Source organism: Haemorhous mexicanus, chromosome 7 (genome assembly GCF_027477595.1).
Source record: "Haemorhous mexicanus isolate bHaeMex1 chromosome 7, bHaeMex1.pri, whole genome shotgun sequence".
Classification (NCBI taxonomy): domain Eukaryota; kingdom Metazoa; phylum Chordata; class Aves; order Passeriformes; family Fringillidae; genus Haemorhous; species Haemorhous mexicanus.
In genome coordinates, this window is record NC_082347.1 from 7,216,704 (window position 1) to 7,241,648 (window position 24,945).

At 47.7% G+C, this 24,945-nt stretch overlaps 2 protein-coding genes across 3 annotated transcripts in view; one reads left to right on the forward strand and one right to left on the reverse strand.

Annotated features, from left to right (window-relative positions):
- The first annotated feature begins 258 nt into the window (after positions 1-258).
- On the forward strand, positions 259-5,295 carry PCBD1 (pterin-4 alpha-carbinolamine dehydratase 1). The gene is made up of 4 exons (XM_059850917.1): positions 259-389; positions 3,135-3,266; positions 3,587-3,667; positions 4,177-5,295. Exons 1-4 carry the CDS (start codon positions 387-389, stop codon positions 4,273-4,275), a joined length of 315 nt encoding a protein of 104 aa, XP_059706900.1. The 5' UTR covers positions 259-386; the 3' UTR covers positions 4,276-5,295.
- Positions 5,296-6,023: 728 nt separating this feature from the next.
- SGPL1 (sphingosine-1-phosphate lyase 1) overlaps positions 6,024-24,945 on the reverse strand; it is a 32,406-nt gene continuing 13,484 nt past the window's right edge. For both annotated transcript variants that reach the window (XM_059850915.1, XM_059850916.1), the window contains exons 4-14: positions 23,873-24,020; positions 22,500-22,579; positions 21,088-21,216; positions 14,155-14,243; positions 13,364-13,469; positions 12,827-12,925; positions 11,914-12,063; positions 10,736-10,974; positions 10,062-10,208; positions 9,068-9,188; positions 6,024-8,987 (exon numbers count right to left, since the gene is read on the reverse strand). In XM_059850915.1, coding sequence (XP_059706898.1) covers positions 8,847-8,987; positions 9,068-9,188; positions 10,062-10,208; positions 10,736-10,974; positions 11,914-12,063; positions 12,827-12,925; positions 13,364-13,469; positions 14,155-14,243; positions 21,088-21,216; positions 22,500-22,579; positions 23,873-24,020 — 1,449 coding nt within the window. In that variant the 3' untranslated portion in view covers positions 6,024-8,846. The remainder of the gene's footprint in view (positions 8,988-9,067; positions 9,189-10,061; positions 10,209-10,735; positions 10,975-11,913; positions 12,064-12,826; positions 12,926-13,363; positions 13,470-14,154; positions 14,244-21,087; positions 21,217-22,499; positions 22,580-23,872; positions 24,021-24,945) is intronic.

The window sequence follows — 24,945 nt, forward strand, 5'->3', positions numbered from 1 at the left end:
CAAAAAAATTAACACAGCATAACTTTCTAACATAACACGTATCATATTCCTTTGAATATTTGTAAAAAGCCAATCATAAAATAAGCAATTTTCACATTAAGGGAGCGCCCCGCAGGAGAGGGGTGCGCGGCTCGGGGGCAAAACCCATCACGACTTTGTGGTGCAGCGCTTCCCAGAGACCCTGTCCGGCCATGCCCCGGTCCCTGTGAGGCCCCACAGGCAGGTGGCCAAGGCTGGGAAGGCTCGGCTGGCCGGGGGTGGACCCGGTGGCCTCGCCACGCCTCCGCTGGCCCGGAGGAGCCGCGGCCCCGGCGGGACCCGGCACGGCACGGAGCATCCATCCCGGGCGGGCACGGAGCATCCATCCCGGGCGGGCACGGAGCACCATGGTAAGTGCCTGCTGGGCAAGCCTGCTTTTGGCTGTGCCTTTCCTGAGACAGAAATGCTCCAGCGGTAGCTGGAGTGTGCGAGGAGAGGCAGGAGGAAGGGGAAAGGACGGAGCGCTGTGGTTAATCAGTAACGCGCAGCTCCGCCGGCGGCTGCTGCTGCTGCATTTCCCTCCGCAGGCTCTTTCCTCTGCGAGGGGGTCGGAAAGGATCGGCCAGCAACGACCCCCAGCAACGACCCCTCCCCACATTCTGTAGGCATTCTGTAGGGCAAGGACGACCCCCGCGTGTGCTCCATCTGCACAGCCCCGCAACGCGCCCCGGCCGGCTGGAAATCGGCTTTTCCACGGCAGCAAAAGAGCCCTGTGGGCCTTGTGGAATACAGCATTCCAGACTGCCCCCTGTGCCTTCTCCTAGCTGGAAATTCTACCTTTCGTTAGGGAAAAATTGTTCTCTGGGAGGGTGGGCAGGCCCTGGCACAGGGTGCCCAGAGAAGCTGTGGCTGCCCCTGGATCCCTGGAATTGTGCAAGGGCAGGTTGGACATGGCTTGGAGCAACCTGGGATAGTGGAGGGTGTCCCTGCCCATGGCAGGAGGTAGAACTGGATGGCCTTTAAGGTCCCTTTCCACCCAAACCACTCCACGATTACTTAAAAGGGAAGATTTTAGAGCAAAGAGGGTTCAGATTCTCCCAATTTCCCTTGCATTGTGCAACAGAGGGAAAGGAACCAGCATCTATTTGGTTTCCTGCTGGCAAAAGAAAAAAACCAAAAATTAAAATCCCAACTTTTTGGCAGTTGAGAGCCAGGAGAAGAAAACAAAATAATTTCATTTCCCTAATGAGAAGAATGTGTTTTTTAAGGAGTGAGAGCACATGAAAGCATTAACATGCCATCCTGACAAAACCAGCAGGCTGGCCGATATCCTGGGGTGAGGAAGGATGGATTGGAGCAGGATGGAGGGCAGGGCTGCTCCTGGCAGAGGGTTTGCCCTCTGACACAGCCAGAGGAGTTGGCTCTGGGTGCCAAACCTCAGCCTGCCCATGCCTCCCGCTGGTGCTGGGAGGAGCTGGGCTGGAAAAAGCCCCGGGGGCCATCCTCCCACGGAGTCGCAACGGAGAAAAAGAACAATTACACCACCGTCCCTTTGTTGCTGTGCCCGGGGAAGGCTGGTTTGGAACCCTGCATCCATACCCTTCTGCTCCAAGCTACAACCCCAGCTTTCACCTTTCCTCTTTTTAGCCCTGATATGGAGAGGTTTCAGCCCCTGGTCCCAAATCCTGGTGCAGCCCCTGCCCTGCTCCCTTCAGAGCCCCCACGGGTGGCTCCCTGCCAGCAGAGCCATCCTCTGTCCCCACCTTATCCAGTTGCTAAGCTACTTGTGCCCGGCTTATCTCACCATCAGCAGGGAAGGGCAACGGCTCCGGGTTTATTGAGCTCACTCGTGTTTGCTCACTGCCTTCCCTGCCAGCACAACGTTGACATTTGGGGGATGGGAAGGGGGTTGACAGAGCCAGGGCTGCCAGGGAGTCATCCAAAATATGCAGAGGCAAGGAACACCCTCCCCAAAAATCCTGCAGCTGCAATGCCAGGGGACAGGAAGCATCCCACCCCCAGTGACACTCTCCATTCCAAGCATCTCAAGGGGCTGCTGATCAAATACCCACCAAAAAAACTGGGCCAGATTTGTCAGGATGCACATCCAACTTGCCACACTTGGCTCTACAGCACATAAAGGAAAATAAATTGCAAAGAGGTCTTTATCATCACCAGCTGGAAAGATCAACTCACCCAAACCTGCCAGAGCTCAAGGAGTGTTTGGACAAGGCTCTCAGGCACATGGTGAGATTCTTGGGGCTGTCCTGTGCAGGGCCAGGAGCTGGAGTTTGATGATCCTTGTGGGTCCCTTCCAACTCTGAACAATCTGTGATTCTGTGAAAGAATTTTAATTGCCAGAACAAGACATTTCAGAGAGCTGTGCCCCTTTGCACTCCTTCCTTCCCTGCTGAGCCAGAGCAGAGCTGGCTCACGTGGCCCCCATCCCCAAGAGCTTCATTTTAGTTTCATCTCTGCCTATAAACACTCCTCAAAGCCAAGAACTGCTGCTTCCCCACTACTACCCCTTAAAAACTAAGTACCAGCAGCTCTGCCCAAGGCAGAGCTCAGCCACAATCCCTCCCTGTGCCTTTTGTTCCTCACAGGCAGAAACAGCCTCTAAAAATCCATTGTAATATAAAGGAGAGAGGGGAAAAAGGAGCTGAACTGCAGCTTAGTGTGACTCATCTCTGATCCACACCACTTCTTTCTCCTCAAAAGCAGGCCCAAATAAATAAATAAATAAATAAATAAATAAGCAAGCCTTGCTGCTTTAGGAACCCTAAAGCAACTCTCAGATCTAGAAATGATCCCAAGAGCTTCTGCTTTTTAAGTTGTTGATTGTTTTCGGGTTTTTTTCCCCAGAAGATTATGTGTAAAAGAAAATGTGTTTTGGAGTTTAACTTCACACAGGTATCGATTCTTAGTACCTCAGGCACTGTGGGAGGTGTTGCAGGTGAGAGGACAGAGGGGACCAGCTTGACAGTGTTGGTACAGGCAGGATGCACTCCAGGCAATGAGCAGAGGACATTGATATTCCAACCCTCCCACCCACTCCACAGCTGCAACTCCCCAACCCATGGGATGCCTCATTGCTCCCAACATCTGCTTTATCCCACTTCTGCCACACTGACCTGTTCCTCTTTCCTTTCCAGGCAGGCAAAGCCCACAGGCTGAACACAGAGGAGAGGGAGCAGCTGCTGCCAAACCTGAGAGCTGTGGGGTGGAACGAGGTGGAAGGCAGAGATGCCATCTTCAAAGAGTTCCACTTCAAGGACTTCAACCGGGTACGAGCACCAGGGGCATGCACTTCTGCACACTGAGCGTCCCCTCTGCAAAGCTCAGCCAAAGAAAGCCCCCTGTGTCTCCCCTGAAATGGAATGGCTGAACAAAATAACCTCCCCAAGGCCCCAAAGGGCTCAACCCAGCAGAGTTTGTCTGGGAAACACTTCTGAGGAAAACCCATAGAAAACTCCCAGAATAGCCCAGGCCTTGCATTTAGTTGGGTTTTGTAGACACAGGCAGGGTAAAATTAATAGTAATGGGGGTGAAAACAGATATGTTGCAGGGTAAATGGTTCAGAGTTACTTTCCTTCTTACCCTGCAGGCCTTTGGCTTCATGACCAGAGTGGCTCTCCAGGCAGAAAAACTGGATCACCATCCTGAGTGGTTCAATGTGTACAACAAGGTAAGGAACATGCTGGTGGGGACAGAGCAGAGCACTTCAGGGAGCAGCTCCCTTTTCTGAGGGATAAAATAGGAGCAGCAAGTGCTGTTCTCATCATCAGGACCTCTTCCCTCAGATGCTATTCCCATATCACAGCCAGCCTACAGCTACCACAAATCCTTTCCTCCTCCTTTTATCCCGTCCAGCTGAGCAGTAGCTGCCAAAGGCTGGCACCAGTGTTGCTTTTTAAAATCTGTATCAAGTAGCAGCCACAGGAAAAGCTTCTGGGGAAAAGACTGAGTTGAAAATGGGCACAGGTGGCTGCTGTGACCAAGGCTGGGGTGGCAGTGACAGCTTGTGGCCAGCATGAGCTGTAGGAAGGAGAAAAACCAGGCAAAGTGCCAGAGCGCCTCTGCCAGCCCAGGGAATATTGCTAACAGGTTTGGAGCTACTGCCTCATCAGATGCAGCAGTGAGGAGAGCAGCCCTGCTGTTTCTGTCAACAACTCTGGGTCTGTCTGTCTGTCTTAGGTTCACATCACCCTGAGCACCCACGACTGCGGGGGATTGTCGGAGCGAGATATCAACCTGGCCAGCTTCATCGAGCAGGTGGCAGCTTCCCTCTCCTGACCAGGGATCCACCAGCCAAAACCCCACTGTGCCACTGTGTCCTGCCTCCATGGCTGCACCCAGAGCCTTTTCCCTCTTCCAAGCTAGATCCTGGATCCAGACAGCCCGACAGACACCTCGCCAGCCCCCCAGTGCAGCTCAGATGGATGGAGGCACTTCTCAGGGTGCATGTATCCATCCCTGATCTTGCAGGTTCCATCCTTAAACCCTTCCTTAGCCATGTGATCCCACAGCCCCAGCTGCTGAGCCTCTTACCAGGATTCAGTCATATCACAGAGTCACGGGATGGTTTGGGTTGGAAGGGACCTTAAAGATCACCTCATTCCACCCCCTGCCATGGGCAGGGACACCTTCCCCTATCCCAGACTGCTCCAAGCCCCATCCAACCTGGCCTTGGACACTTCCAGGGATCCAGGGGCAGCCACAGCTTCTCTAGGCACCCTGTGCCAGGGCCTCACCACTCTCACAGGGAAGAATTTCTTTCCAATATCCCATCTAAACCTATTCTGTGTGATTCCATTTCCCTTTATCCTGTTACTACATGCTCTCGTACAAAGTCCTTCTCCGTGTTTCTTGTCGGTTCCTTGAGGTGCTGGAAGGCTGCAATGAGGTCACCCCAAAGCTTCTCTTCTCTGGGCTGAGTAATCTCAATTCTCTCAGCCTTTCCTCATAGCAGAGGTGCTCCATCCCTCTGATCATCCTGGTACCTCTCTCCTGGCCTCACTCCAACAGGTCCATGTCCTTCCAGAGTCAAGTTACACCAGTAAATCTGTCCAGAGCCTCCCCCATCCTGCCCCTGTTGTTGCTCCTTACCTCCTGGAATGTGCTTTCTGCCTAAAATATGTTTTGTGACCCCTCTGGCTTCTCTGTAGCCAAGCAGCAAGGTGCTGTGCAGTTTGTCATTGCTGTAACCTCTCTCCAGCAGTATTACATCAGGCACATGGTCTCACCCCCACTGGAGCCAGCCTTTCCTAGGATACCAACTGAAAATGTTTACAATAAACATCTCATTGAACCTGATGGCTCTTTGCAAAGAAGCCTCACTGACCAAATGACACCAGGTTTCCCCAAGGGCAGGTACTGCCCTGACTGCTCTCAAGAAGGTGCTGCTGCCACAAAAAAGCTTCACATAGAAATGGCAGGTGCCTTCACCTCAGAGTGACTGGGGTCTGAAAGACTGAGAGAGGATCAAAGCCTCTCAGGGCAGGTAAAAACTGCTTGTGTAAAATCACAGCTGTGCCACAGCCAAGGCACAAACACAGGGAAAGGACAACCAAAAGGCACAAAAGCAGCAGGGCAGGGGCTGCTTAGGGTGGAACACTGCCCAAAATGAGGTTGGGGTGGATTTGGTGGTGCAGGATCTTCACTGATACAATGAACAATTTCATGTGAAACCAACAGCATTTGATTTCAGCACCACAGTCTGGGGAAAAACACTACAAACATCCAGTTCAAGACTTTTTTTTCTTCTCTCTTTTTAACCCTTTAAAGTTCTACAAAGTATTATTAGAAAATCCATAGCTCTTTTAACTTCCAGCATCCTTGAACATCACACACAAGAGGCAGACACGGACACCACCTTCATTTTGACAGAAGGACAGAGCAGCCCTCAGGCAGAGTTAGTAAGATTCATACACCATCCTCCCTGCCACAGACCAAGCTGTGCACGAGCAAATTCCAGGAACAACAGGTCCACATTCATTCAGACAAGCACTGAAGCAGAAAAATAAGAGCTCAGTGAGCCTAGATAGCTAAATGCACCATTTTAATACAAACCAGGCCCATTTTCACCATCTCTCCAGCTATTTCAGCCTCCAGTTCAACCAGTGGCAAATCAGAGCAAAGCAGAAAGCTGCCATCAGATCAACTCATCCCATTTGTCCATTAAAAAGTCCTCGTGGATTTATTGGGCAAGGTATTATTGTGTTGTACGCAACCCTTCCACTCCCCTCTCCCCCAAGTCATCAGAAAAGTGCAGATGAAATCCATGGCATGAAGACACACATCTCTTCTTGGTCCATCCCATTGGATATTCTTCATTCTAGTACCTAAGAACAGGTGAATCCCTTGGGAGTGCTTTGTACAAGCAACAAATTGAGTGTCCCGCTTGGAAAACCAGGAAATCCTGCAGGAATTAACAGTGGCAAGGATCCCTCCAGGTCTAAAAGTACCATCCAGTTTCAGAGCATAAACCAGTTCATCAAATTCTTCTCTTTTTTTTGTCTTTAAAACAATCACACAGCCTGTAAATCTGTTTTTCCAGGACCATTTGGCATGATAAAGTGGATGCAGATTACATGTTAGGTGACAAGGATGAATAAAAACTACACACCAGGGAATTACAGTGGCCTATTCCTGACCACAGGATTACATTTACAGTATAGAACAAATACACATGGAACAATTAAACCCACAAATATTATTAATAAGCAAAGCCCAGAATAGAATACATTGACTTACAAATAACATCTTCAAATACATCCAAAAGTGTGAAATGGAGCACTGATCTGTTAGATCCACCTACCTCCTGGGAGGAAAATGCAACCAGGGAAGGAAGAGAAGGGAGTTTTGCTCTCCTCCAGCCCACCCCAATCCACCCCTTCTTTCTTTTAAAGCAGAAACAAAAAGAGTACCTCCCTTTTTTTGTTTTGTTTTGTTAAATCTCGGTTCCAAAGAGAACCATCACAGTAGCCAGACACTGAAGACTGTCTCCAAACTCAGAGATACAGTAATGGTCACACTGGCAAGACCTTGAGAGAATAAATAGGTCCAATACAAACTGCCAGAGCTGATATCACCTTCAAGAGACTCTCAGGCAATTCAATGATTTCAAAAGGGCTCAGTGACTTGAATGAAGTCATCAAGCTCAGATGGCCAAATGCCAAACGTGTCTCCTAGCACAGGGAATAAAGCTGTTGGAAAGCCAGGATCCTTCCCACAATGGCTGGGCTGGTTTGTGCAGAAGCTGGTCAGTGACCTTTTCATTCCTCAAAATTCCAGTGCTTCAGCCAGGCCCAGCTTCAGGCTAACAGGCTGGAGCAGAGAGATGCCTTCAGATGCCCTGCACACACGGCATGAAGTCTTCACACCCACGTGTGGGATTTTGCCTGGGAAACTCTGCTCCATGCAAAAAGCTGAGAGGAAACATGGGAAAGCCCTGCAGGAGTAACTCCAAGGCTACTTGAGAGATTCTTGCTTGTCCTTGAGGCCACAAGGCTGCACTGGGAAAACGCTCTCACCTAAAAACAGCAGGGAAAAATAGGAAGGCTGAGCCATGTGCCCAAGGCTGGAACAGCTCCGACTTGCTGCATCCTTTCCTCTGCTTCTCCCAGCCTCTTTGTAATACTGTGAAGGGACTTGGCTCATTACAACTACTATCCTACCTAACAGGCAAGGGTGCTTCTTCCTCTGAGGCCAGCCTGCCTTTGAGGTTTGTTTTCAGAATTAGTACCATAAAGAAATGACCACAACCAAGGTCGTGGTCAAACAGCTGAACCCTCCAACCCTCCCTGGCCTGCCACAAAAAAAAAGCCAGAGAAGCATCAAGGCACAATGGTGAATGCCCTTTAGAGAATGTGCCTTAAAAGAATCAGTGCAAAGAGCTGAGATTACTGCTATTACAAAAGTCACCTTTTTGATACTAAAAGACCATGGTAAAAAAAAACCATCTGCGCACAACGTCCCTGGCTGTGACACAGGCCAGGGCCTGGCTGGCTCTGCTACAGCATCGTGAGGGGACAGTGTAAAACCTTCAAGTTCTGAACAGTGAAATGAGCTTTGCACCTCCCTCCAGATTTGTGCAAGGGAAAACAGCACTCCTGGGTGGTCAATGCATGTCTTCTACGAGAGGCAGGGGAGCAGAACAGCCACGATGTACCCGGGGTTTTCAGTACCTTCCAGTTCCTCTCCCTACACCACCTGCTTGGTTTCTACTTCTGCTGTTGTTCAAGAGATTCCAGAAAAGGATTTTGTGTTGTTTTTTCCTCCCCCTCAGCAGATATTGATTGCAGTCTCACTCAGGTTTCAAAGGGAGGCCATGACTACCTTCCCTCTGCCAATTTATCAGCTCTGCATTACACAGATAGAAGGCTCCCAGCACGGTCTGTTAAATGCAGCAGCTTACAGCAATAGTCAAGAGAAAACAAAATTTCCAATTTACTGTCTGCCATTAACTTCCAGGAAGATTGGAGCTGTGGAACACAAGGTGAGAACTCAAATTTAACACTTGGCTGGACACTGGCTGAATACCAGGTCTGAGGAGGAGAGACAACATGGAATGAAGGGATATGCAGAATACCTGAGGAATTTGGAGCTGTGGAATGGACATTCAATTCACCATCAACAGCCATGATGAAAACAGGCAGGGGGGAGGGAAGAAAAGCCCTAAAACTGAAATGGGGCATGAAAACAATGCAGATTTCAGAACAGACTAAGACAGGGAAGGAATTCTTCCAGATCAAGCCACCCTCGGACCTGCAATTGTAGGAACAAAGGAACTGCAATCTCTTCCCTAGGAAACCTTTGGAACCACCCCAGTGCTGGCTGGCAAGGCACAGAGTGTTGCACTACAGTCAGTGGTGGCTAGGAGAGCCGTTCATGTGCTTTTCAGTGCTGAGAACATCCGTGCTGTAGAGGCCATCCAGGTAGGCCTGGGAAATCTCTGCCACCAGGCTCCTGTCTGGGACGGACTGCGCCATTCCATAGATGGCTCCCTAAGCAGAGAAGAGAGGCTGTTACACAGGAGAAACACCCTCAGCCCAAACACCCCCTCACTGTGTGCTGGCCTCCTCACCATGCCCGTGGTCTTGGCGTTGAGGTCCTTCATGATGTCCTGGATGCTGTTCCTGACATCCTGCAGGAACTGCTCAGCCACGCCGGGCTTGGTGTGCAGCTGCGTGATGCAGAGATGGATGCTGGGCAGGCAGGGCAGAGGGCAGACATTAACCACCTTCAGTACACACAGCTCCATCTTTTCTGAGCCCCCAACAGCAGCTGAGCCCTTCTGTGGCCAGTGATAACTGTGTATCTCCTCGAAACAGCATTCTCACTAAGGGTAATCACGGGAAAATGCTTGCTAGAGCCAGCTCCTTCTTCCTTCCTTCCTGACTTCACAATAAGGTTTGAAGTCTCTCACCTCATTCCAGGTAACTCTGGTGAGAAAAATGCAGCTGCCTGCAAGCACAGGCACCCCTGCCATCATTTCCCTCTCCTTCCTCTGCAGCTTCTAAGCCATCACCAGAAGAAAGCATCCACCTCTGAGCTATCACCTCAGGCTCCCTGGACTTCACTTCCTACGACCACTCACAATTTTTTTCAATGCAGTGCAGTTGCATTTGAGAGCACTGACCCCTTCTGCTCACAAAAGCCCAATTTCCCACTTAAGGAAAGTCTCTGACATTGATTTATTTATTTTCCTGTCTTCCTCCTGCCCACTGAAGATGAAGGAAATAAAAACATCAGTGAATGGCTGATCATTTTCAATGGAAAATTAATCTATCTACAAACCCTCAGTTAACTAAACATGAGATAGAGCCTTGGTTATTTACATTTTTCTGCATGTATTAGAGGTAAATAGAAAGTCCTCTGCCAGGCTCATTAAAATTACTATTACTTTATCTTCACTGCTGTATAATGGCAATTAGAAAAGTGATTCCTGCTCTGCAGTGGAAAATTCTACATACAATTTATCAGCTATGGACAACAGTACACAGCAAATCATGAGAGCTACATGGCCTGAAGTTGAGCATCTTGCCAAATACATCACTCCCTGGTCTCCACACACTCACCTTGGTGGGAACTGTAGGACGTTCAAGTTCCATCCTTTTGCAGATAAAAAATTAGATAATCGATAGATGTCAAAAGTGTCTGAGCCAATGGAGAGGACAGACACCTCTGGCTTCCCAAAAATGAAGATGCTGTCAATTTTTCTCAACCTTGAAAAGAAGGAGGAGAAAAGAAATGACTGATCAATGTTACAGGGTTCAGACATTCTGTCCACCCAGCTGGAGCCTTAAAGGAAAAGCTACAGGAGGGAACAGATGGCAGCACATTCCCATCCAAAAATCATGCACCCAGCCCAGGCCATTGGGACTTGCCAGAGGACCTGGGTCATTACACACCCTAAAGTCAAGGAAACTCAGGAAAAAATTGAAAGGAGAGAAGACAGAAAAGCAAGGGAAGACAGGAAATCTGCTTATTTTACATAGCCACCCAAGCACCCCAACAAGGAAGAGTACAACCCTTCTTTTGACCTCCCTCCAGATTCCCCCTCAGCCACGGCTGAGGCAGAAGGAATTCTCAAAGCCAAGAAGCTGAATGAAGTGCCTGGGTCCCTCAGCTCTCTGGGCAGAAACAAATGTTCTCCTAGAACTGCCCAGCAGGTTAAAGGGAAAAACAAAAAACCAAAAGCAGTTTGGGAGGAGGGTTCCAGCAGGATCCAATCCCTGAGGCACCCACATACTCTGACTCCAGGAAACGAGCTGTTTTAATGATCCTCTTCGTAGCCTCAACGTAGCCCGACTCTCCGATGTGCAGCAGGGTTGCCCAACATGCAGCTATGATCCCACCAGGCCTGGAGCCTGCCACGGAGGGAGAGGCATAAATTCCTCCTTGCCAGTCAGGGGCTACGAAGAACTGGTACTTCCTGTACTCCTTGTCACTGTAGAGCACCACCGAGGAGCCCTTGGGAGCGTAGCCATACTGCAAGGGGCACAGAAAAGGTTAGAAAGCAGCAAGAGGGCACAGGAATGCATCCAGGTCCTCACCAAGATCCCATTTGTTGATCTGCTGGAGAGCAGAAGGCTTGGGACAGGCTGGATCCACGGGCAGAGGTTCAGCAAGGCAAAGTGCAAGGTCCTGCCCTTGGGTCACAGCAACCCCCTGCAGCTCCAGGCTGGAAAGCTGGAAAGGGCCTAGGGGTGCTGGTGACAGTGGCTGTTCATGAGCCACCATGTGCCCATGTGGCAATGGCACCTGGCCTGGATCAGGAATAGTGTGACCAGCAGGACCAGGGCAGTGATTGTCCCTCTGTGCTGGGGACCCTTGAGGGCTGTGTCCAGTTCTGGGCTCACCCAGCCAGAGAGCCCTGGAGGGGCTGGAGCGAGTCCAGGGAAGGAGCCCCCAGGAGGAGCTGAGGGAGCTGGGAAAGGGGCTCACCCTGGAGAAAAGGAGGCTCAGGGGGGACCTTGTGGCTCTGCACAACTCCCTGCCAGGAGGGGACAGCCAGGGGGGGTCAGGTTCTGCTCAGAGAAAACAAGTGACAGGACAAGAAGAAACAGCTTCAAGTTGTGCCAGGGGAGGTTAAGGTTGGAAATCAGGATAAATTTCTTTGTGGAAGGGGAAAAATGGGCTGTCAGGGTTGAAGGGGCTGCCCAGGAAGATGGTAGAGTCTCCATGACTGGAGGTGTTCATGGAATGACTGCATGTGGCACTCAGTGCTCTGCTCTGGTTGATAAGGTGGAGACTGCTCACAGGTTGGACTCAATCCTGGAGGTCTTTCCCAGCCTGAGGGGTTCTGTACAGCCTCTACCCCTGCACCTCAGTGCTCCTCCACGCAGTAGGGAAGAAATGCCTGAAGGACAGGATGGCAACAGCAATCACACCCCAAAAATGAAAGCCCTGGAAGACCCTTCTCCTCACCTTGTGGGTGTCAGCAGAGATGCTGGTCACACCTTCCACACGGAAGTCAAAGGGACGCTTCAGGGGGAACCCTGCCTTGTCCATGAAAGCAATAAGGAATCCACCCAGGCAGGCATCCACATGGAAGGGGATTTTGTACTTCACTGCAAGCTGTGTGTGAACAAGAAATCAAACTTGTGTGGCTGGGACACCCAAACTCCAGTCCCCAAAACGTATTTGACATTTCACAGTTAGATGTTCACTGAACCCTTTGAGAACATCATACCACTCTCAAGCTGTGGAGGACAGGAGATGTGGAAGGGCTGGCTGGCTGTGGGATGCCTTTTCCTGCCTTCCACACACAGGAAAAACAGTGTGGCATTTTGGGAGTTTGCTGTGTTTGCCAAAGGAATGTGACAACATTGTCTGAAAGGAGTATCCACAATAAAATAAAAGGGTGTGAGAGCCAAATGAACAGAAGATCAGAGGCCCTGGCTGGTCACATACACAATAAATAACTGGAGCACAGAGAGGAAAGAAATCAAGAGGTATGTTCAGAAAATAAGATCCCAGCCCTTTGACTCCTACTCTCTCCACACATTTTTCAGACTTCCACACCAATTTTGGTACAACCAGCAGACCCTAAATCAAAGCCTTTTCACCAGGTGAGCCATTTAGGTGCTCCTTCCTTTTAGGTAGCAAAGCATGAGCACTTCTGGTTGGTCTCACGGTCACACATTCCCCCTCAGTCCCAAACTGCATCCTACAAACCCTGCTGTAGGCAAACAGCACATTTGAGGACAGTAATGCCCTTCCAGCCAGTGGGATCCCTCCCACCAAATTTGACTGCTCAGCATTCTGGAACCCCTCCAACCCTTCTTGTGCTGGTTTTACTGCTACAACACACAGGTTCCTACAGGTAGGGGTACCCTACCTCTGCCACCTCTTCAATGGGGTCCATAATTCCATGTGGGAACTGGGGAGCAGAACAGACCAGCATGGCTGTGTTCCTCGAGATGGCTCTCCTCATTGCCTGAAGATTTAAAGAGAGAAGATGCTCACATCCCATTTACCAAGTGCCATCCTGCCAAAAAAGATAATGGGTGAGAACATGCAGATCTGGTCTTAAAAACCAAGGCATGAAAGAGTACAGAGAGGAAAGCAATGAGCTACAACCACTCATCCACTGGGAAATACCATAATATTTTTGTTCACCCTCCTCTGAAATCTGGGGCTATTTATGAAATACATAAATGACCTGAGTCTAAATGAAACCCATGGGACAAAGGCATAACATCCAGTTATTTCAAATACAACTTCATCTGCAATGACACTTACTCATGCTGCTTTTCACTGTTTCCACAAAACATTCCTCCCTCTTTATCCACTGACTCGCTACCTGGACAGGCAGATTTCTTGCCTAGCTGCTGTGGAATGTTAATTTCCTCACAGAGAGAGACTAAAGTGATACCTGAACATCCACTTCCATAGCCTTGGTCAGAGGTATTTGGATCAGCTTCATCCCAAAGTAGTGTGCTGCCTTGTCAAAGGCAGCGTGGGCACTCACAGGGACCAACCTGGAAAAGGAACAGATCAAATGAAAGCAACATTTGCTGATTCCCATCTCCAGTGGCAATGGCTGAACAGCCTCAATTAACCCTGTTTTCTGAGGCCTCACATCATTATCAGAGCCTTAAATGCTAGAGAGGGAAGAAAAGAACCACCAGTGTTTCATTTCCTTTAACATTTTCCCCTCAAAGCAATTAACTAGAAAAACATTTCCCATGCACCATCTAGAAGAGAGGCAGCACATTAGAGACAGCAAAACCTCTATTAGCAGTGTAATGATTACCACAATTCCTCATTTGAGCTCCAACCAACCCAACTCCAGCCTCAGAGTTTTCAGGCTAAGCCTTCTTTGATGTGAATAAATCAAACCCCTTGAACACTTCAAAGGGCTTGACAATCTCTGCTCAAGTGCAGAGCTGATCCAGGCAGGCTGTCTGGAGAAGCAGACAGGTATTGCCAAAATACAGCTGCCCCAGCAACATCTGTGCCCCCCAGGCTGCTTGCTTTAAAACTTCCTGTGCTTTTGAACTCTTCTTTCCACACAGGTTTCTCTCCTCCAGACAGAGATGGACAAGGAAGAGGTGGCAATGAGCTATGAAATGAAGGATTATTGAGGTCCAGCACCATCTCAGCTCAAGGGGACAGTAAATCCCACAAGCCCCCAAAAGAAAAAGCTGTGGTGGCACCACTCACATTTCTGGCTGCTTGATGCCTCTCTCATAAGCCAGGTCTCTGTATGCCTTGCAGGCCATCAGGATGCTCTCAGTGCCCCCAGATGTCATCTGTCACCAGAAAAGAAGCAAACAAGGAAAAATAACAATGGGAGTTACAGGAGGGAAAAGCAAAAAAGGGGATGCAGGAACAGCATCTCTTGCCTCTGCTTTAAAGTGCAAAGGACAACTCAGGGTTTAAAGGGCAGCAGAAGTCACTGAACAGCACAAAACAGCTTTCTGACACTCAGCTTGAAAATGCACATTTAAATGCTGAATCCTCTACTTAAATGGGATGGGGGAAAGAGAAAACAAACAAAAAGTATAGATCTCCAGAGCCCGGCAGGAGGGGACCACATTGCACAGTAACCTCACAAACTATTGGTACTTAAGCTCTTGATTACCCGGGGATTGTTTATCTGCATTACAGATTAATTATGCCACGTATACAGAAACAACAAAGTTGACTCTGTGTTAAGTCAGCTGCAGTCCAGCAGGGTTTATTAGGTCTGGAGCAGTGCCACACTGAGGCACAGAGTCAGCTCAGGGTTGGCACCACTCCTGAGCTGCAAAACCTTCCCAGAACCTGGAATGCTGCAGGACTTGGAACTCTCCCACCTCCTCTCTGCTGAGACCAGCCAAGCTCTGCTCAATACCAGAGCTTCTAAGCCCTCAGGGACACAAGGAATTTTACACCAGGAGGAATTTGTGCATTCCTGTCCCCAGCCACTCCAGTCAGCACCCACACCACCCACTAAGGCTGCTGTCCCAGCCCTCTTCACCCTGACCACAGGGTTTGCATCAGGAGGTGGAAGAGAGGGAGGCACACACAGGTTTACTGTTGCATACTTGAACTCAAGAGCTGGTGCAAATACACAAATTAAACTCTTTACAGGAAGGAATTCCTCAAGTGGAAGGTCTCTTGTCGGTCAGCTTCTATGAGTTCTGGCATGCAGGGGACACTGGGTACAACCTTCCCCAGTAAAATTTTAACCTGGGAAAATGTGAGGTTGGTTTTTCAAGCAGCCTGAAGGACTGACTTATTGGGTGAGCCAAAACTTAAGGATATGGAGTAGCTGGGACAGTTATACGAAGGTTCACATAAATGAGGAATCAAAACCTACTTATATTGCTTATGGGGGGCAAATTTTGCTCCTCAGACCTGCTGCACCAACTGCAACTTCCCCTTTTAGCCTCTTCCCCCTCAAAACAAACATAAAAAGGAGCCAATCACATTTGCATGCCTTACGACATTTGAGTTTTCCTTAGGTTTTTCCCTGCTGACATGGCTGCAAACTCTGAAAATGCCAAGAAGTGTGACTGTGTGACAATGACTAAACATGAAGTACAGAGATAAGGAACAAAGTTCACAGCCTGCCAGGATTTGTTCCTAACACAATCCAAGCCAGCAACAGCTGCTGTCAGGGGCAGTGTGGAAGACAATTCTGCTTTTTGGGGGAAGTTTAAAAGCAACAGCTGTCAGAGATAAAACCTAACAGAGCTTCTCACTGGATAAAGACATCTCTGCATTAATTGTGGAACAAATGGATAGCAGCAGGAACATAATGTTTTAAGGGTTTTATGGGCTGTGCCATTCACTTCTCAACACCCTTTATGAATAAAGATCTGTCAGCTTGTGATTACCTTTGGGAAAAAAAAAACAAAACAGCTGGTGATAGACTGCCTTCCTACTGGCTGGGAGAAGAGGAATGGAATTATTGCATACTTGTACCTATCCTTGCAACACTGCTTAGGATAATGATTGTGAAAACTTTGCTAGGAAGGACGTGGGGATCTTGGGATTCGTGTTACTGAACACCAAGCCTGCTCCTTGTTGGGCAACATTCCCTATGCTCACCTAGATAATCTGCTCTTGAAAAAGCAGCCTCAGTCTTATTCCCATTTCAGTCCTAACACCAAAACACCAACATCTTGCCTTCATATGTAACAAGCCCTTCCTCAAAGTCTGGCTCTATCATGGGAATGCTGAGCCACACAGTTTTTGGTAGGTCAGAGCCAACACTTGTCAGCAGCCAGTCACATGCAGGGGCAGGAGGAGCATCCAGGATGGATCTTCTCCCAGACACCCTGACTGGCAGAAGACCACACAGAAAGCTTGTTCAGACAGCTGAAAATCCACCCAAAAAGCTGAATTTCAGCCAGCTCAGCTTCCTAAATCAGCCCACAGTCAGCACATTGTGAGTCTCAATTACAGAGAGGTGCCCAAGCCTGGAACAGCACCTTTAGCCCAGCACAGCTCCAACACCAAAATCCTCTTGATCCACATGGATGATACCTGTGCATGGAGGCTGCTCCTTTACAGGAAGCTTTGTCAGCTCAGCCACTGACAGCAAACTCGTTCTGCTGCAGCCAGAGCCTGAATCACTGTCACAGGATCCAACTTCCCCTGAGGCGCCCGGCCAAGGCTCAGTGATTCAGCACCCGCCCAGGGCTCACACACATTCTTCTCTCAGCTCAGTGAAGTCCACGGGCTTTTCCATGCCATGGGAAAAGGGGCTGGAAACAGGCATTGTTTAAGCAGCTCTGCACTATCTTCAAAGGCCAGGCAAAGTGTGGGGGAAAAAGGAAAGTAAACAGACATTTTGTGTTCTTGATTTATTTGTTGTTTCGCGAATGGGAGGGGAGAGGAGAGAGCACAGGGAATAAATATCCCTCCTGCTTTCCAAACTCAGTGCATCACTTCCATTGCTCCCTCCCTCCAAATCCCAGTGCTCTGGAACCTCACCATTACAACAGCAATAGGAGATATGGTCCCTATTCCGGGATTCCTTTGGCCATGTCACTGTCAAACTGTCAGATATTAAAGAACCACTTTGGTTCCATTTTCACCTAAAAACATATCCATTCAGATCCTGGAGACAAAGCTAACCAGAAGTTTCACTGAGCTGAACCACACCATGAATTTAAAAAAAAAAAAAAAACCAAAAAAAAACCAATTTATTTCTAGGGTAACACAGTAAAAAACCACACCACAATCCACTGCATGGTCATAATGTTGTGGCAGCCTCCCATAAAACCCCTGGAAACCTGCAGGTTGTAAAATTCCACACCTTGTGTCTCTCAAGGTGACCTGCTCATCAGTACAGATAAAATCTGACAGATCTGCACAGTTTAAGCCCCCCTCAAGACATATCACTCACATCTCCCTACTTCAAATGTGCAGCCAAAGTTTGTAAGCCACAGAATTTGGGGAGAAGAGACAAAATGGGTTTCTACAGGAAACTTGGGCTTGCATCTCCTGATTTTCCTTCTCTCTCCTGTCCTCAGCTGTAGAATAGGTGGAAGAAGAGTTCACAGAGAGATCCACATCAAATACACACATGTCTCACATGCACACAGAATTCTTCCCTACACTTCAAAGCCGCCCTTTCTTTGTAAAGTTCAAAAAGCTACTAAAAACCAAAAATACTGCAGCTTGCATAAAAGTGCTGATTTCTCCTCAAATTACAGGGGAAATCCACACAGCCAACACTGCAAAACAAAGCACCTCGTGAACATGAACACATCAGACAAGAACAAACTCCCCTGTACCCTTTCGATGTGATGAGCTTAATTAGTCCTTCCAAATCATTGCAAGAATGTGATTAGAATCTTCCAGGCGCCCCAACTCACTGATTCCTGTCTCTTTGCTCTTGCATAACAAAATTAAAGTAAGAACAATAGTAGTAATTAGTGAGAAATAAGAAACATCCATCCACTGCTGAAAATGATTACTTTTAAAACTGCTTAAAAACTTGAAGCATCTCCCAGAGCAATTTAAGGCAAAGGCATGTTTGAACCTCCCCAACCACCAGGGCACTGTTAGAGCTTTTATGCCCATGTCAACAAAAGGAGAATTACAGCCCACATGGCTCAGCTAAAGGCAACTCCTGTAAACAACACGAGCTGCTTGTCTGATTTAACATTCAGAAGTGTAAAAAAACCATAGTTTTATAAAATACACCAAAAACTTTCAAAGAGGAAGCTCCCCAGAGATCCTGCTGAGGGAGGTGTCCACATGACACAGGGCAGGACCACACAGATCCCAGGCTGCTGAAAACCTTGGGAACCAGCATGGATGTGTCACTGGGCAGCTTCTCCCAGGCTGAGCAGCAGAGTGTTACTGCCCCAAAGCGCTGTTCTGCAAGGTGCTGTGGAAATCAAGCACAAAGGAAGTGAAACTGCCTCACTGAGAAGTCCAGACAGAAACTTTTTGGTGCTTTCCAAGCAGCACAGATGAAGACACCCTCTGCAGAAACACCAATGAGTTCCATCTGCCTTCAGGGACCACCACCAACAATTTGCTCAAGCAGTCCCTGCTGCTTAAACCAAATTAGTAAATCCAGTGGACAGGGCCCTGGCACTATGACACTCTGCCTCTCAGAGGTGGCAGGGAGGAAGTTCAGGGGGGAAAAAAGCAGTTGTTCTAAATCTCACCACTGCAAAAGTTGAATCAAGTAAACCCAGAGGCCTTCTCAGCAGAATGAGCCAGCAGCCCCTCTTGAACAGATTAAAGACAACTCAGAGCATTGCACCTCCCCTGGTTTAGCATTAAAACCTCTCTGCTTTACAGTCTCACCAGTTCTAGAAGTAAAACTGCAGCACTGAGCCACCAGCTGCAGCAGGGCCTTCCCAAAACAGAAAGCAAATCATCAGTTTGAAAAAAAATCCTCTTTTTAATTGAGTCTGCAACTGTCCAAGCCTCCAGAAATTATTCTGAAATGTAATTCAGTTCTGGGGAGAAGAAAAACAAAGAAGAGAAGCCTTTAAGCCCAACTACTTAAAGAGCATGTGACCTCCATATACCCACCCACATCTCTCCATCAGTGACCAGCAACTCTGGACACTTCACAGTCAGGAAGAGCAGTGGGAGGAAGACAAGAAGTCCACTGGAAACACTCACTCAGACATGGTAATTACAGGGGTGCAATTCATCTTCTGTTTCTGGCTGATCAACTTTCCAGCCCTCTCCTTCTCCCTGCCAATGGGGCTGTCTTCAAGCAGCTAGGACAGAACCCCACAGCAGGCTGTGCCCTTCCTTTGCTGTGTGGCACCATCCTCAGGAGTGAGAGGAGGACAGAAGGAAAAGCAGGGTTCCCCAGAGTATATTCATGCAGGTCTCACTTTGGCTATGCAGTTTTTAACCTGTTCTGACCTTCTCTTAGGCAATCCCACTTTTCCATTTCAAGGGGAGGGCACCCAAGGCCAAGGCTGGCACCTTTACATCGTGTTTTACATAACAACACCCCAAGGTTCCCAGTGCAGGCTTCAGCAAGCAAAGTTCCCCAAGCACCCACCAGGGGCACAGAGCTCTCTGCCTGCTGTGCCAGCTGATGTCCCAACTGCTGACAGAAACCAGTCCCAACAGCTTCATGCCCAGCCCCTGCCCCACTCCGGGGATCATCTCAGCTCTTCAAGCCAGCAAGCAGCTGAGCTGAGGTGAAATGGTTTTTGTAAGCAAAGAGGCACATTCCTCCTCTAAAGCTGGTGAAAAAGGTGTATTTTCTGATTGGCTTTTCGCAAATATTCAAATGAATATTATGTGTGTTATGTTAGAAAGTTATGCTGTGTTAATTTTCTTAAGTAGTGTGTTAAATATAGTTTTATAACATAATTTTAAAATAGAAACTATGTATGTGGGATAGTTTTTTAAAGAAAGGAATGAGGTAGCAGCCACAGGACACCTAAATCTTTCAGAGAAAGAATTCATTGCTCGCTCATCAGAAGAAATGAACTTCTTCCTGCTTCAGCCCTGAAGAGGCTGTCAGGATTCAGAGGAAGAAGCTGACACTGCCCAGACAGAATCCTGTGTTTGAATGGAATTTGTGCATCATGGATGAGGTGTATGAATATGCAACAGGCTGTGGCTTTTAAGGGTTAATCCTCTGTTAACGTGGGGCCTTTTTCAGGCTTATTTTGCCCAGAAAGAGGTACCCGGACTGTCTGTAACTCTTTGTTTTTATTGTCTCCTATTTGTCCTAAACCCAAATTGTCCAAATTATTATTACTCTAATTATATTACTATTTTTATAACAATTTTATTACTATTAAACTTTTAAAATTTTAAAACCAAGTGACTGGCGTTTTTCACAAGCTGAAGGTGGTACCAGGAATACAGTCCTGAGAAGAAAAGTCAGGTCAGAGGATGTCACCTCCTCCTCCTCCAAAATGCAATCACAACTTGCACTCCCACACAGCTGAGCTCATCAATCCCACTGGGAGTCTGATCCCAACTACACCTTCCACAAAGCTACCCCAGTACTCAACTCCTTACCACAAGCAAGCCTCCAGCTGACAGGGAGAGCCCACTCAAGGCCAGCTCAGCTTGTAAACTCTTGTGTCAACACTGCCTTCCATCAGCTTAAAAACACACATTTGGACTCCTGCTGGGAATTTTACCAAGACTGTACAACTGGTTTGCACAGGAAGGCCACATGAGGCTGGAAATGCAGCTTTCCAGCTGGACAGCTGACAATCCATGCCATGCCTGCTTGTTGGTGAGTAGCCAGCCAGCCAGCTGGCCTTGCCCTCGAGCTCAGCAATCTGGCAGGCTTCACAGATCTCCAGCTCAGAGACTAAAACTCAGGGGAGCTTCTCAGAGTGACACTTCTCTGTTCAAAGTTCCTCACTGACATCCAGCCAGGCTGCATTACACCAGTTCTCTTTTCCAACTGCCATCAAGCCTGTGTCATTTAAGAGTGGGGAAAAAAAAGCTGAAGTAAAGTTTAGAGAACTGTTTCTCTGAGTAAAATTGTCTCTCTCAAGAAGAGGAATTAAGCAACCTCCACACACAGCTGGCATGGAACACACCAGAATGAGCTTACCCTCAAGCTCACCTGGAGAGCACAAGGTGCATTTGCACTTATCAAAGTCAAAAATACCCAGAATGTTCAGGAGGCAAGGACAGGCTACTTACAGCACCACAAGATTTGGGGCCCCCGTGGAAGAGCGTGCAGGCAATCCTCACCACTTCTGCTTCCATCTTCCTCAGACCAGGGAATATATCTGGATGGAGAGGATTACTCCAGGCAAACTCTTCATACACCTTCAGAAAACAAAGAGAGAAAGTTAGACTTGCAGATGAGGCTTTAAGAACTCCCCATGTGCACTCTAGAAGCAAATTAGCTGCATTTTACCCTAAATATATTACAGGACTTAACTGCTCCTGCAAGTAAATGCCACAAGCTGGGAAGCTGAGGAGTAAAATAAAGAAAAAATAAATGTTTTTCTAAGGCATTCAGATCTCTGCAGCAGATTCTACAGCACAGCAATATCTCTTGTTTTAAGCACAGATCTAATAATTTCACTGCTTTTAAAGAAGAACACATCCTGCAATTGTTTTACACAAATCAGGAGAAAAAAGTGACTTAGCAGAACTTGTTCTCAAATTTACTTAACTATTCTCTTACTGTTAAAAGAGGGGGTTCTGAAGCAGGCAGTAAAGCACAAATGCCCACCCACACCACAAGCAAAGTGGCTGTGGAAACCAGTATTGCTGCTCATTCCATAACTGTGGACTCAGAGGATGTAAGGCTGGAACAGGCCAGCCCCAACCTCCTGAAGTCCAGATCAAAAAGCAACTGCAGGGATGTTAAATAAAATACAGCAAAACAAACCAGTGAATAATCAGCACAAACAAAGGGAATGTTTCCACAAAGTGATCCAAGCCAAGGCCCCTCCAAAAAGGCTGCTCTGAGCTTTATTTCTCCAGAAGTGGCACAGAAAATGTCAACATGAGGAAGAAAACAGCAATAGCAACCACCAAACAGAGCCTGCTACAAAAACTGTTCCCAGGAACAAGAGGGCCAGACTTCCCTTTCTAGCAAAACAACTCTGGAAGGAGATGTACTTGAAAACAAACCTTTAGGCTGTTTAGCTTATTTTGCAGCCTTTTCAAAGGCAGGAGTTCCTGAGCAGGTAAACAGACCTCACAGGAACACCAGTGAAGCCTGCCAGTGCTCCATTGTCTAAGATTTGGACCACACAGCCACGCCAAAAAAGCATTTCCCAAACCTTCTCTTTTGCTCAGACCAAGAGGAGCTTAGCTTTTCTCAGTGAAAGCTGTTCCAGTACCAGTCTCCAGTTCACCTGTAATTACTAATTACTATCTCACTCAAAACAGCACCTCATCTGATTAGACCCAGTTATCTCTACGAGGTGCTTTCACAGGGACAGTTAGCTGGCCAGAGTCACACTGCCCAAATTGCCACTAATTCCCCTTCCCAGACTTAAGTTTTAGATCTTCCCTATTTAATCTGGGATGCTGGAACAGCTCTGAGGGGTTTCTGGTCTCCCTGAAGATGCAAAGTTGGTCTGCTTGCACCTTACCTTGACCAGCAGGTGGGTGAGTTTCTCTTCACCACTGTACACAGTCCCTGAGACTTTCCCATCCTGCCAGCGTACATCTCCTGCAAGAGAGGGAAGGGCACACTGCTCACAAACACAGCCATTCCCAGCCAGGGTGGAAAAGCACATGGAAAAACACCTCAGTTCCACAGAGGAGGACTCAGCTTTTGAGATTTCCCTGAGTTTTGTGGCCCAGGGACAGCTGTGTGTGAAGCTGAGCCCCTGGCATGGTGTGAAGTTAGCAACCAGCAAGTAAATGATGACTAAAGAGTCAGCACATAACCAACATGTAGCTGGAGCAAGCAGTTATATTAATAAATAATCCACTTAATCCCCAGCAGTCTCCCCTAACTGCTGTTCAACCAACTGGACACTAAATTAAAGCCACTTTCAAAGAGCACCCACCACCACAGGAAGCTGGGAAGAGATGGAAAAGCCAAGTTTGTACTGCTAAAATCCACAGTGCTGGCACCTCAATTAAATTTTGCCTAAACTGGGACTTCCAAACAACTTCCAAAGGGGTGGGGGGTGAAAATAGAAGGGACTTTAGAAAATAAAAAAGAACCCAGTGATGGAAGGAAACAAAAATTTAAGAGAAAACACAGACAGAAGCAACATTAGCAATACAGCAGTAAAAAAGAAGGAAATTGGTCCAGGATACTGGATCATGAAATTGTGTGTTTCTGAATTTGGAGCAGATGCACTATTCTAGCAGAAAATGGAAGGCATTTCTCAAGTTTGGGATAGGAGCAGGGCAGCTGTATCTTCTCTCCTGGACAGGAAGTCACCCAGATTTGCTCATTAGGAGTAAGAGGCACACAGATCAGAGGGAACATGTTTACATGAGAGAGGCAACTCAGATCAAGTGTCAGACACTGCTTGTGTGGACTCAAGCCAGGAGAACATCATCATCACTCTCCCTTAGGCTTTTTCAAGGCACAAACCATTGTCTCTCTTAACTGAGGTCACAGTCTTGGAAATTCCCTAACAATTCTACTTGGAAATTGCTTTTTTTGACTGTGAGTATTTTCTGGGGCTTCACATTTCTGGTAAAAGCAAACATCAAGGCAACTGCTCCAAAATGCAATCCAAAAAGAAAACTTCCTCCATATTTCTCCTCTCCTCAGCTCTCCCATTTCCCCATTAACCTAGAATTCTTGTGGAAGGAACAGAATTTCAGTGTAAATACCTGAACACAGCACTAGAACTCACGAATCTCAGTCACAGCCACAAGAAAAACAGACAAAAACTTGCAAGGGGACAAAATATTTAAGTTGAAACCATGAGCAGGAGTCACTGGGACTCATGTAGGAGAGGAAGTGTCATGTGTGGTGTCTGCTGCAGTACAGACCCACCTTTCGAGCTGTACTCTTTCATCTTCTGCAGCACTTCAGGCTGGCTCATGCCTTGTTCTGGCAGTGCTTTGATATATTCCCTTTCATCTTTCAGGAAGGATAAACTGGAAGTGACATCATTCAAGGCTTCATCAATCTTCTTTTGAATCTAAAAAGAAAAAAAAAAAAAGCCTATCAAACTATGGCACTGGTCAAATTCTAAATAATTGTTGAGTGTGTGCAGGACAGGACCTGCTGCCTGATTCTGTGGTGCTGATGGAGCAGACAGGAACTGCTCCACTGGGAGCTTTGACTCCTTTCCTTAGTGCTTGAGAAAATAAAACTCGAGGAAAAAAACCGGCATTTTTATCCAGCAAACCTTTTCAAGTCACAGTTTTTAATTTGTAAAGGTCTTCAGGAGCATTGGTTGGTACTTTGCCTCCTCTACCCCCACGCACACAGCTTAGAAACTCACAAAGACAGAGACACAATAAAGAAATCTCCACAACGGGAGATTTTCTTTCTTTCTTCCCACCCACAGCCTGCACTCAGGAAACCCCAGACTTCTTCTCTCAACACATTCCAAAGTAAGGATTCCTCTGCCAGGCAACACAGGTGTTGGGATACTGACTTTTGGACATTGGAATGCCTCAAAGTCAAGGCCTCTTGTGAGCACCTGATAAGTTATCAGGTATCAACCTATTAAAGAGCAGGAAGAGGACACAGATAGGACACAGCAGGAGTGCTCTGGCAGGGAGCAGGGTTAGCCCTGGGAAGGGAAGTCTGGACACAACAGGGATTGTATCAAGTGTCCTTTTCTAACAGGCAGGCAAGAAACATAAGCACAAGAGAATTTGCTTGATCTTGAGATTTGCTACTGAGGTTAGCAGGTAAAAGCTGGGGCACTTGACAGGCCAGGAGGGGATTTAGTCCTTTCCAAAGGGATGTGAGAGAAACTGGAGAACTCCTTCTGCCTCCACAGCAAAAGGAAAAAAAACTCCTGTGTGTCACAGTCACATTTTCCGGAAAATCTCTTGGCCCAGGATTTTCTCCTGGGAAGCAAAGAAGCCTCAGAGAAAAAGGAAAACAAATTC

Excerpts from the sequence above, each read along its gene's own strand:
- PCBD1 (XM_059850917.1), top strand. Across the intron at positions 3,267-3,586 it reads ACTTCAAGGACTTCAACCGG|GCCTTTGGCTTCATGACCAG; the intron begins GTACGAGCACCA and ends CTTACCCTGCAG. Across the intron at positions 3,668-4,176 it reads GGTTCAATGTGTACAACAAG|GTTCACATCACCCTGAGCAC; the intron begins GTAAGGAACATG and ends TGTCTGTCTTAG.